Source organism: Gadus chalcogrammus, chromosome 4, assembly GCF_026213295.1.
Source record: "Gadus chalcogrammus isolate NIFS_2021 chromosome 4, NIFS_Gcha_1.0, whole genome shotgun sequence".
NCBI classification, from domain to species: domain Eukaryota; kingdom Metazoa; phylum Chordata; class Actinopteri; order Gadiformes; family Gadidae; genus Gadus; species Gadus chalcogrammus.
In genome coordinates, this window is record NC_079415.1 from 24,017,347 (window position 1) to 24,031,048 (window position 13,702).

Genomic DNA, 13,702 nt, shown 5'->3' on the forward strand with positions numbered 1-13,702 from the left:
GGACGGAGGGCTGGGCGATATATCGATATTTAAAATATATAGATATTTCTTCAAACGCGATATGAAACGAGACCATTTCGTCAATATCGATATAATTTAATTTGCGTTGAAATTACAGCACATGTGGTCCAAATAACACCAGTTTCGAACCGCGCCTGCCGCCTGCTATTTCGTAACTCTGCTTATGTCTCTCCCGCTCTGCCTCCGGCTCACACACACTGACTTACGTCACTTTTTGAAATCGCGAAACATGAGCTGTGATTGAAATAGTTCACTATTCATTGGGTATTTTAAGTGCACTATATTGTGCATGAAATTAACCACTGAGAATTCGAACACCACTACAAAATGGCGAGCAAGTTTCAAGTTCAAGTTCAAGTTTATTTATTATAGCCATTTCAACAATATAGAAAATACAGTTGATACGAATGTGTTTTGGTATGCTCACATGTATCACACAGCAACATAACAACACAACATAACAAGACAAAAAGCCAAAAACGGCACATAAACAGCACCCTATATAGTGCACTATATGCGTGATAGGGAACGATTGCGAACACAGCTATGGAGTCCGCCTGCACCAGCGGCTCCGAGGAGCTTGTTTGCAAGCGAAAGACCAACGGCTCCATAGTACGGAAATGGTTTGGATATAAGGTGTCTGACGAATTACAAAATCACGTAATTTGTAGAGAGTGCTTAAAAACTGTCGCAACCAAAGGGTTGCAATTCTGTGCATAATATTCCGGAGGTGTACACAGCTTGTCTTTTGGCCGTGATATTATATATTCTAATGTTCTCAAATACGAGGCGGAGGCAGTGTCTAGTCCACGGTTTATTCAACCATCAAACTGTATTCAATTCCGAACGGTAGAAATAGTAATGGCAAATCTGCTCGCGGAGCACGCCGACAAATATCGACATTTATCTTACATCGATATTCTGCTTGAAGATATCGAGATATGACTTTTGGTCCATATCGCCCAGCCCTACGTGGACGTCAGCGTATCCCGGGGATGACTTCCTGAATCCAAAGCTCGACACAGAGGAGGTCGAGGAGGCAGCAGCCACTGAGGGCTAGCGTTGGGACAAAATATCTATACGCGATATAACGTCCCCCTCTTCATGCGACACGAGAATCGATTTACCGCCGCCAAATATCGATGTAATGCGTATATATTTGTTTTTAATTTATGTATAGATGTTTTTACATTTATTTTGCATTTTTATGCTTTATTCCTGAAGAGTTAGAGGAAATATCGCTCCAAATATTGATATTTTAATTAATAAAGTAAGGCGCTCTAACCAGATTTCCCTCCTCCTCGAGGTGGCGCTCAACACATCAATGAGGAAAACTTGGATTGAAGTTAACTAATTTTACAAAAAGACAAATTGTCGGTATCTCAGGCCATATATGGTGTATCGTATTGTATCGTAAGGTACCCTGTGATTCCAACCCTTTCTGAGGAAGCCTCAACCACTTCTGTGTGGTGAATATGATCTTACTGACTAGCAACAAGCTAACTATCAGGTTATTGACTAGCAAAGAGCTAATTATAAGCTTATTGACTAGCAACAAGCTTACTATGAGCTAACTGACTAGCAACAAGCTAACATGAGCGACCTGGTGTAACGGCTTAGCAGCGAGCTAACTGTGGGCTAACAGACTAGCAGCGAGCTAACTGTGGGCTAACCAATCAAATTGTAATCCGGAGCCCCAATCCAGAGCCCCACACTTCCTCAACCACCTCTGAGTGGGGCTCTGGATCCCGGTCGGTGTTGTGGTAAGATGTATGCCGAGCACACGCGTGGTTCACCAGGTATGGAAGCATATATGTAGCAAAATTCAAATGGCAATGCAATTTGCAATTTTGCAATTCAATAAGTCATTACATTATGCAATTGACAATTCATTATACAATTTAATAATGTAATTTGTGAATACGTTATTCAAAGTGTATTTTAATATGCAAAGTGACAATGAAATCCTCAATAAAATTCGCAAAAGTTATAACAATAAAAATAGAATAACATTTTGTCAAATTTTTTGAGTTCCTTTATTCAAATTGAAAAGCTATAGCGTCCCCGTGATTGCAATGCACTTCGCCACGCTCCGTGTGTTCCGAAATTCAAATTACATTTCAATCTGCAAAACACTTTGCAAAAGATTTTGTAAAACGTTCTGCAAAACGTTTTGCAAAACGTATCAGCCAATCACGTCTGGGCGGGAACTACGTAATTTCCTCGTCAGACCAGCTGATCATCCACGACCTAGCACTTGGCACTTTCTTTTCTATGCCTAGCATTGTGCCAGGTTGGAATGGGTTGATAGTATAACATGAAAATGGCGGAAAAGAAGGTTGCCAAGCTGCTGTGGGAGGCCGCTGCAGCTCTAGATGAACATCGGGATGCAGGGTCCGAAACAGCGAGATCAACCCTGGCCCACATCCCTTGAACATTAACTTCCAGGCTAATTTAGCCCCGCAACAGGTTCAGTTGGCCCACTCTCACTGGCTAACTCCGCCGTGGCCAGTAGCGGTGACCATCCATCAGCCGTGGTTTCACTCATACCTGTCACACAGAGAACAATGCACAGTGGTGGGCGGGGCCAGTTCTGCTTATATTGGTTGTCCAGTAGGAGTACCCCAAGGGTCCAGACTGGGGCCCATTTTATTTTCATTATATATTAATGATTGACCGGAATACTGTCTACATGTCGATTTCCAGCTTTACGCAGACGACACTGTAACTTTTACTAAAGCAAAAGATCCTGAGGAGGTGGCACGTGTGCTCTCAGCAGCTCTTACACACATACAAACATGGCTCAATAGATCGTGTCTTATCTTAAATGCAAATGTTGGTTTATACTTTATACTTTATATTCAAAGAAACCTTCTACTACTACTTATACTACTGCTTTCTCAATCTGGGGTGTTCTTGAGCACAGAAGAGTTGGAAGTTGTTAATGAGTTCAATAACCTAGGTGTGATAATAGACTCCAGACTCTCAAAAACCTTGTTAAAATGATATCCCAAAAAAAAAATATCAATCTTTGTAATTTTAAGCAAATCAAAGGATCTCTGTCAGATGCAGCTGCACTGATGTTTCTGCACTCAATGATACTTTAATGTCAGAACTACTGCATCACCAGCTGGTCTTTGTCGGGTTGTACTATCCTAAAACCAGTTGAGCTTCTGTACAAAAAGGCACTCAAAACTTTTCCTCTATATGCTTAATTTATAAAGTACTATATGGCCTGGCGCCACCCCCACTGCAAGACCCTGTTGTAAACAGGGACTGTGAGGTTACTTTGTGAAAAACCTCCTTCAGCCATAATGCACTATCCATTAAAGGTAGTGCATTATGGAACACACTACCTCCTATAAGGGAATGTCCCTCAAGAGCAAAGTAAAGGTCTTGGTTAGAGCCAACCAAACGTGCAACCACCTCTAACTGTATGCTATACCGTATTAGCCCAGTAGAGCATACTAATGAATTGTGTCTCCGTTTTAACGCATACGAATGTTTTTCTTTCCTTCTGTTTCTCCCTGTTTTATATAGCAAATTTTACTATTGTAGGCCTATATCGTTTTTGTCATTTGTACTGTAACATCAACCTGCCTAATGGAATACAGATGGAAATTAGCCCCCGGGCTACAATCTGGCACATTTACGTGTACTGCTGTACATGTTTATTAATGTGCATTGACCTGAAATAAAATAAATAAAAAAAGTTAGGGCTAGTGTTGTGCATACCTCACACTGCGCCCGCAGCCCCGTCTCCTGCAGTCGCGACCAGATGCTCTGGATGCGCCCGGCGTGCTCCGGGTGGCTGTTGGTGTTCCCACACATGCATTGGTGCTTCTGCATCAGGGAGTCGTACACCAGGCCTGGACACACACAGGCAGACAGAAACACACAACCAGACAGACAGATGCACATAGATAGACAGACAGACACACACACACACACACACACACACACACACACACACACACACACACACACACACACACACACACACACACACACACACACACACACACACACACACACACACACACACACACACACACAAAGACAGACACACATAGACAAACACCCACAGAAAATACGACAGACACACACACAGGCAGAGGCACATAGATCTTAATTTATCCTATTCGATTTATTCGTATTCTTTCTCCTCTGGATTAAAACCCCACTGCCTTGTTGTCAGAGCATCTCGCAAACTAATCACAATCACCCTCATCTCCTTCATCTATAATATTAACACCATTATTACATTTATATCATTATAACTGACCTGTAGTGAAGTGAGTTTTGGCGGGCGGGTCCGGGGGCGCGACACTGAGGGGGAAGGAGGGGGCGGAGGCAGGAGATGATTGGGCGCGGGAGAGGGGGCGGTGCCCGGGGAAGGTGATTGACAGGCCGGCAGCCTCCATGGACGCCTGGTAGTTCCTCAGCTGGTGAATCCTCTGCTGCTCCAATAGGAGGGCCTGCTGCTCACACGCACACGCACACACGTTTGCACGCACGCACGCACACACACGCCCACGCACGCACGCCCGCCCACACACACACACACACACACACACACACACACACACACACGAGACAAGAACACGATGAAAATTATGAAAGGTTAGTCTCCACATCTCATTCAGGTCTAGTCATCCCACTGCCACCTCCTAGCTGAACCGCCATGAGAGGGCAGCCAAACCGCACTTTATAATCCTCTTTCCACGTCAGGTACACTACCCCGCTCCCCCTTCACCTCTCCCTCTGTCCCCTCTGCCCTCTTCTCCCACCTTCACCTCTCCCTTTGTCCCCTCTGCCTTCTTTTCTCCCCCCTTCACCTCTCCCTCTGTCCCCTCTGTCCTCTTCTCCTTCCCCCTTCACCTCTCCCTCTGTCCCCTCTGCCCTCTTCTCCCGCCATCACCTCTCCCTCTTTCCCCTCTGCCCTCTTCTCCTCCAACCTTCACCTCTCTCCTCCCCCCTCTCCCCCCTTCCTCTGTCCCCCCTGCCCTCTTCTCCTCCAACCTTCACCTCTCTCCTCCCCCCTTCACCTCTCCCCCCTCTCCTCTCCCCTCTTTTCTTCCCCCCTTCACCTCTCACCTCTTATCCTCCCCTCTCCCATCTCTCCCCCACCTCTCCTCCCCCCTTCACCTCTCCCCTCTCACCCCCCCTCCCCCAGCTACCTGTCTGAAGAGCAGCTCATGGTCCGACTGCCTCTCCATGTCCCAGGGCCCCTCCTCCAAGAGCTCCTGGGGGTCGGGGGGCTCCTGTTTGACGCTGACCCCGGCGGGGAGGGCTCCCCCCTCGGTGTCCTGCTGCTCCCTCAGCTCCTCCTCCGTCTCCTCTGGGTGGCTCTGGTGCTGCCGGACCACGCCCGCCTCGCACGGCTTACCCATCATCTGCCGGAGATACAGGGGTAGGGGTTAGGTCGTCGCTAGTCCGTTAGCTCATCGTAAGCTTACTGCGAGTCAGTTAGATCACAGCTGGCTTGTCGCTGGACATTTAGCTCATTGTAAGCTTACTGCAAGTCGGTTAGATCAGGGGTTTTCAAAGTGCGAGAGAGTGAGCCCCCCCTCAGAGAAAAATGTTCAGCTGAGCCCCCCCCCCCCCCTCCCCAAATTGTTTTTCTTCTAAATACCTGTGTTTTGAAAGCTATCTTAATTATTTTACACATTTTAAACATCTCTGATCATAATTTTAAAACATTTGAAACATATTTTTGAAACATATTTGAAACATATTTCTGAAACATTACAACATGCGTTTTTAAACATATTTCTTAACACAATTTAACAACTTTATCTAAGCATGTTTTAGCTTAACCTTTTTTAAATACATTTGAACATCTTAATCTGTGTAAACTGCCAGTTTACACAGATTCATTCAGGGTCCCCGACTCTGAATTTTCAGAGTCGAATCAGATCTGCCTTTTCAGTCCAGAGATTCGACTATTCGGCGGGGTTTGTTTACCGGCGTTGCTATGCAACAAGCTGACATTATGCGACCTGGTCTAACTCTGATGCGACGGGCTGGCTGCGTGCTAACCGTGTGCTAACAGACTAGTAGTGAGCCAGCTTTGATGTTACCAACTCACAGTAAGCTTACTATGAGCTTAATGACTAGCAGCAAGCTAACATTGGGCAAACTCTATAATTCTGATGCGACGGGCTGGAAGCAAGCTTACCATGGGCTAACAGACTGGCAGCAAGCTAATTGTGGGCTACAGACTCACATTGAGCCAGCTATGATCTAACCCAGTGGTTTTCAAACTGTGGGGCGCCAGAGTTATCAGGGGGGGCGCGACGTGAGAAAAAAATAAACCCGAAAATAAACCTGAAAGTCGATGATTCAAATCATCAGTTGTACTTCAAGTGTAAAAGTAATCAATTATTATAAGCAACTGAAAACGATGCCGGTTTGAAACTAAAACTGTGATTCTGAATAAAATATAAATGCTATAAAAATTCCGTTTAGATAGTATTGAAGATACAAGTGTGTAGATTTGTTTAATGGTTTGAACGATGGTAAACGGTTGAAAAATGAATGAGTTACGATGTCTAGAAGTAGGTGTATCAGAATGGGCTGACGTCTTCAATGAAAACAGCTGAAAACGAAGCGGTATGAAACTAAAACTGTGATTCTGAAGAAATTTTAAATGATATCGAAATTCTGTTTGAATATTATTGAAGATACAAGTGTGTAGATATGTTAAATGGTTTGCACGAAGATAAACGGTTGAAAATTGATTTAGTTATGTGTTACTTTTACACTTGAAGTACAACTGATGATTTGAATCATCGACTTTCAGGTTTATTTTCGGGTTTATTTTTTTCTCACGTCGCGCCCCCCCTGATAACTCTGGCGCCCCACAGTTTGAAAACCACTGGGTTAGATCATAGCTGGCTCAATGTGAGTCTGTAGCCCACAATTAGCTTGCTGCCAGTCTGTTAGCCCATGGTAAGCTTGCTTCCAGCCCGTCGCATCAGAATTATAGAGTTTGCCCAATGTTAGCTTGCTGCTAGTCATTAAGCTCATAGTAAGCTTACTGTGAGTTGGTAACATCAAAGCTGGCTCACTACTAGTCTGTTAGCACACGGTTAGCACGCAGCCAGCCCGTCGCATCAGAGTTAGACCAGGTCGCATAATGTCAGCTTGTTGCTAGTCAGTAAGGTTGTCGTAAGTAAATTCCTCATTAGTTAGGTATAAGTTTGGTATGTCCACTAGCTTATTACTCGTTAGTGCGCTCATAGTTATCTTGCTGCTAATGGGTTAGTTAAAATGTAGCTCATTGCTAGTCAGAGCAAGAAATATCCCATTGCTCGAACTGTTGCTTGCTGGATAGAAACATATCTATCATCATGTTATCAAAAGCAAGCAGCATTTCGTGTAGGAAACTACTGCGTTTAAGTTCCAGAGTTCCTCTGATCTCCTAGCCATCGTGTCTCATGTACTGGCACCAGAACATGGTGTCTAAGTGTGTGTGTGTGTGTGTGTCTGTGCGTGTGTGAGACCATATGTATTTGTGTGTCTCTATTTCAACTGAATGGTATAATGAGGTTCTCCAGCCTCATAACAGAGCTGCGTGGTCTGGGAGAGGTTCATCAACTATTGACCACAGAGCTTCAGTGCGTTTCCCACCAAAGGGGCCACTTCCAACTTTCAACACTTCTCGGTAGTAAGCCGGGCGCTAGGCAACGGATAAAGTGAATGGAGCCGCAGCTGGCAAACCACCTCCTGTGGCCATATAAGGCAGGGGCTTCCAACACGTTGCCATGGCAGCACAAGTCGTAGGGAAAACGACCAAGCAAGCAACATCTTGTGACACAGGAAGACACGGAGGTGGGAAAATAACAAACGGAGAGACAAGGTGTCTTTTCTGACACACACACACACACAGACACACACACACACACACACACACACACGCTCTGACCCCCACCCGCCCCACCTTGTTGAGGTGGAGTTGCTGGTGCTGGAATTGCTGCTTATGTTTCTCCAGGAACTGCTGGTGCTGCTGTTGCACCACCAGCTGCTGCAGGGCCAGCACCTGGGCGTGGCTGGGGGCGTGGTTGGAAGGGGCCCCGCTGCCCTGGGGCAGGGGCGCCGACTGGGTCCGCCCCAGGGGCCGGTGCTGCCGCTGGAGCTTAGACATCGAGGCCGCCGCCGATGGGATGGAGAGGCCTAGAGGGGGTGGGGGTGGGGGAGAGGAAAGGTGGAGCGGGAGGAGGGAGAGGAGGAGGAGGGGGGGAGGAAGGGAGGAGGGGGAAAGGGTGTGAGGTGGAGATGGGAGAGAGGGACGGAGGGGAGGAGGGAGAGGAAAGGAGGAGGAGGGAGAGGAGGAGGAGGAGGGGGAGGAAGGAAGCAGGGGGAAAGGGTGTGAGGTGGAGATGGGAGAGAGGGAGAGGTGGACGGAAGTGGAGATAGGAGACAGGCAGTTTAATTGATTTCAACCCAATGAAAGGTGGTGGTGTATGTAAACGGTGTTTCAGAACTTCCTTAACGTGGCCCTTACCCTACAGTCAGCCAACGTTAAGAACAACACACTACTCACTCACCCACTACGCTACACAACACAAAGAACACTTCAGCACCGAACCATCACAGCAAAATGAAAGGCTCATCCCAATGGATGAGTTGGGATTGTCACGTGCACTCACGTACAACACACACACACACACGCACACACACACACACACACACACACACACACACACACACACACACACACACACACACACACACACACACACACACACACACACACACACACACACACACACACACACACACACACACACACAGTTCACCAGTCCAAAAATAGCCCAGGCGCTGTGATTGGCGGTGGGCTAACGAGTGCTGACAGCCGCTCAATGGGTGTCACACACTCCTCTGTCCCCCCGCCGCCACCGCTGACATACCAACCGCCGCTCATTAGCTCGCAGCTGAGCTAATGAGCGCATCCGGGGGGGGTGGGGGGAAGTGTGCGTGCGTGTTAGTCACCTGACGAGTTGCATATGTGTGGTCATATTTTTAATTAACAGAACCTGTTTTTGTATTAATATTTTTTTAGAGAAACGTCTTCCCTGGGGTTTTGTTTGTTTGCTGTTTCCAAACCCAAGTATGAGCAATTTTTTTCGGCTGGCCTCCAATGCCCATTGTGCAGAAGAGCACACCCTAATTACTATCTCAATTAACTGATTTCTCTGGACTAAATGAACACGTGTTTTCCAATTTGGACAGATTAAATTACCTAACACACATAGAGCATCACGCTTACACACAGAGAGCATCACTCTAGCACACAGAGAGCCACACGCTAGCACACAGAAAGGCATCATGCTAACACACAGAGAGCATCACGCTAACACCCAGAGAGCATCACGCTAACACACAGAGAGCATCACGCTAACACACAGAGAGCATCACGCTAACACAAAGTGAGCATCACACTAACACACAGAGAGCATCAAGCTAACACACAGAGCATCATGCAAACACAAAGAGAGCCTCATGCTAACACACAGAGAGCATCACACTAGCACACAGAGAGCATCACACTAACACTCAGAGAGCATCACGCTAACACACAGAGAGCATCAAGCTAACACACAGAGAGCATCAAGCTAACACACAGAGAGCATCACGCTAACACACAGAGGGCATCACACTAACACACAGAGAGCATCAAGCTAACACACAGAGAGCATCACGCTAACACACAGAGGGCATCACGCTAATCGCTCTGGTACCTGTCAGCAGGGGGCTCTGGGGGGGACCCTGCTCCATTAGGACCATGTGCTGCAGCAGGGGACTGTGGGCCCCGGAGCCGGCCTCCGTCATGTAGGGGGTCAGGTGGGCACCGGACAGGAAGGGGGGGCTCAGGGACAGCGCCGGCTGCAGACCACCACCGTCCTGCGGAGACGAGGTCACCTGGGGGGGGGGGAGGGGGGTTTGAAGGGTTAGCTGCGAGGGGGACAGACAGACAGACAAACGGACCAATGGACTGACAGAGAGACAGACCGATGGACTGACAGAGGGACAGACAAATAGACCGATGGACTGACAGACAGACAAACAGACAGACAGACCGATGGACTGACAGAAAGACAGATGGACTGACAGACAGACAGTCCGATGGACTGACAGACAGACAGAGACAGATGGACTGACAGACAATGTTCCCTCTAAGCTGCGCAGTGCGCAATCGCGCACCGCTCCCGCGTTCTCTGCGCACAGCAAATATATGCAGCGCATAAAATAAAATCTAACCTGAACTGTAAATAAAATAAACGCATAACAATTTATTCTGTACCATTTTGCAATGCAACTCAGTGAGTGACAGGTGACAGTAAAACAATGACTCAAACTGTGTCCAGCCAATGACATGATGCGGCTCACGTGTATTTACATCACGCAGCCAATCAATGCGCTTTATGCGTACGTGCCTCCGTTTAGCATGTTAGCGTGTAGCTGATGTTGCGGCAGCGATGGCGAAACAAACGGGTAGTAGCACATCCACTCACCAAGTCAAAAAGAAATGCGGTTATTTTAATATGGAAAGGCTGTCGGAGTATGTGCGAACAGAAGAAATTGAGGTGAAACTGGATGAGATTTTTTCTTTTTCAAGCGAGAAAGGGCTGCTCTGTAAAACATGCTGTGAAGCCAAAGTAACGGGCGAGTTTTGGGAGGGAAAAATGTGGACTGAATGGAAGTTGGACTACCTCAAGCGTCACATTCAGCAGAAAAGTAATTTGAATGCTGTTGGAATTGTACGAAGACGCAATATGGGAATGGGGATCGGTACACTATTGCAGGAGAGCACCAAAGATCGAGAGAAGAGGAACGAGCTGTCACACAAAAATAAATCCAACCCAGAGCAAGTAAAAATTCTCATCGACAATACCCTACTCGCCATCAAAATGAATGCATCAATGCTGTCGGTTCAACAAATCCACGATCACATGGCAAAGTATGTGAGTATACCAGAAGGATGGCGAAGCAAAAATTATGCCTTTGAATTTGTGAACTCAATCAATGAGATGCAACGGAAAAAATGCACCCTGGCATACCCTGATAGCAGATGAGAGCACAGACATAACAGTGCACAAAATGCTAGTCCTATATATTAAATACAGGGAGGAACATGACGTCAACTATAAAACTGTGTTTGGCGGCATCATCCAGCTGACAGCATGCACTGCTCACGATATTGTGCAGGCAATCACTCAGTATTACTCCAAGCATGGACTGGACTTTCAGAGAATGGTGATGCTGACCTCCGATGGCGCCTCAGTAATGCTAGGAAAGCACAACAGAGTTGCAGCTTTATTAAAGCGGCAAATACCACACCTAACAGAACAACATTGCGTGGCCCATAGAGAGGACTTGGGCATTGATGATGCCTGGAAAGATGTGCCTTTGATGCGAGATGTGGAAACTCTTCTTAGAACTGTATATTCCACTTTCTCTCGGTCAATTGTGAAGAGGGCCAAAATCGAGGACCGAGCAAAGATTCTCAATGAGGATACATTGTCATTCAGGCCTCTGAGCAAAGTGCCATGGCTGTCGCGCCACCAAACTGTGAATGCTGTTCTGAGGAACTACACTGTTCTTGAAGAATACTGCAAGAGAGAATCCAGTGATAACAGAGATCCAGTGGTAATTTACTGCTACAAAAAAGCTGAGAGATTCAAAGTTCAAGGTTACTCTCACTGCTCTGGGAGATGTTTTGGGCGAGCTGGCACAACTCTGCCTTTCTTTTCAAAGACGCAACCTGACTGTGATGGAAGGACATTGCTTTGCAAGAGCAAAGATTGAGGAGTTGCTTTCCCAATACCTGAACGATGAGAAGGATGTTCAGTGGAGTGACCGTGTCAAAGAGGTGATGAGGACCTCATCAGCTGATGCCAGAAATACAGCTGAGATTACTCTTTTTATTCGTAAGCTCTGTGATCACTTGGATGCTCGTTTTCCCGAGGATGAATTAAAGGAGTGGTCTGCATTGGACATTGAAGCATTGAGCTCAGACATCAGTTTTGAGTATGGATCAACAGACATTGCTACACTGGCAAAGAAGTATGAGGTCATTCTCCACCACTCACATTCTATGGAGGCCATTAACAGTCAATATGCTGAATTCAAGTACATAATGAAGCAAAAACTGAAACAAGGGTCAATCAGCACATTCTCAGATATGGTGGCTGCAACACTTAGTTGTGAGGAGCTAAAGGGGATCTCGCAGCTTGTGGATATTTGTGGCACATTTCAAGCATCCAGTGCCGATTGTGAGAGAGGCTTTATGTAGGAGCCAGAATGAAGAAGGAGAAAAGTTTATTTTATTTTGTAATTTTTGTGTTTCTCTGAGCTATCTACATCTAGTGGCTGGACCATGCGGGTGACCTTGACATCTATCTAAGGGCGACCCTACCTGGAGGGGCTTGAGCAGGAAGACACAGTCTTTGACATTGTGCCAGAGAACCAAACTGAACCCCATGATTATCTTTGCAATCCTTATGTTGACCTGTTGAACTACAAGAACTTTTGAGTTTTGTATTTTCATTTAGTCTAATTAAACCCATTGGAATTTTCAACTTTAAACCGCACTGGACCTGGATTTCTTTTTGATTTAGTACATCTGGTATAAGGATCGGCTTTTAAGCTCAGCCACACAGTGGTTAACAAAGGACAAGAGTTAACCACAACATAAGTCAAAGACTCCTTCCAAGTAATTCCAAGAAGAAACACTGGATTGGAACTGGAAGCAGAGAAAGATCTGGATGGACTGGATGCAGGCAGTCGAGCACATGGCCTGATTGTTTTAGAGTATGAGTATACTCCCCTCAATGTATTTGATAATTGCTTGAAAATTGACTGTTGAAGACTAAGCTTAAGGATAGAGGTGTAACGATTCATGCGATGCATCGATGAATCGATTGTCAGTCCTACCGATTCAACTAAATAGATCTGCTAAAATAAATAAATAGAATGAATCGCTTTGGCTTCACCAACAATCGATTATGATTAATGTTTTAAGACTTAGTTTACACGTTTATTTTGTGAAGTGCAGCTCTGTCATCAGCTAGTCAGCTTGCAAAGCTATTTTTTCTCCCTCACCCTACTGGTGCATTTCAAACATGGCAGAGAGTGGCAGCGAGATTGTTAATGCACCAGCAAACTTGAAATCCAAAGTGTGGAAGCATTTTGGCTTCACAAAGAATAATGGTAAAATTGACAAGGGGTGTGTGATGGGGCGCATAGCTTCCGTCAATGTTGCCTGTGTGTGTTTGTCTTGTTTGACTATGTATTCCGTTACCTTCCTACTGTTTTAAAATCATTTATCAACCATGTCATTTATCATGCACGCTACGGCAGTTTAATACAATCTTGCAAGTACCATCATTACGACATTCTGCCATTTCTCACATCAACTATCAATTCCTCCCTCACTTCAGGCATTGTTCCAGCGTCTTTCAAGACTGCCAGAATAAAGCCTCTCCTCAAAAAACCAACTCTTAATACCACCGACATCCAGAACTACAGACCGGTATCTCTTCTTTCGTTCCTGTCTAAAACACTGGAACGTGCCGTTGCTAACCAACTGTCCTCATATCTCTCATCTAACAACCTCCTTGACCCTCACCAGTCAGGCTTCAAGAAAGCACACTCCACCGAGACGGCTCTCCTC

The 13,702-nt window shown here is 46.1% G+C and overlaps 1 protein-coding gene across 6 annotated transcripts in view; it reads right to left on the reverse strand.

The window, feature by feature from the left end:
- LOC130380890 (histone deacetylase 4-like) overlaps positions 1 to 13,702 on the reverse strand; it is a 143,307-nt gene that overhangs the window by 30,434 nt on the left and 99,171 nt on the right. For all 6 annotated transcript variants that reach the window (XM_056588299.1, XM_056588294.1, XM_056588295.1 and 3 more), the window contains 5 exons: positions 9,768 to 9,948; positions 7,967 to 8,199; positions 5,202 to 5,417; positions 4,307 to 4,502; positions 3,757 to 3,890 (listed from right to left, as the gene is read on the reverse strand). In XM_056588299.1, coding sequence (XP_056444274.1) covers positions 3,757 to 3,890; positions 4,307 to 4,502; positions 5,202 to 5,417; positions 7,967 to 8,199; positions 9,768 to 9,948 — 960 coding nt within the window. The remainder of the gene's footprint in view (positions 1 to 3,756; positions 3,891 to 4,306; positions 4,503 to 5,201; positions 5,418 to 7,966; positions 8,200 to 9,767; positions 9,949 to 13,702) is intronic.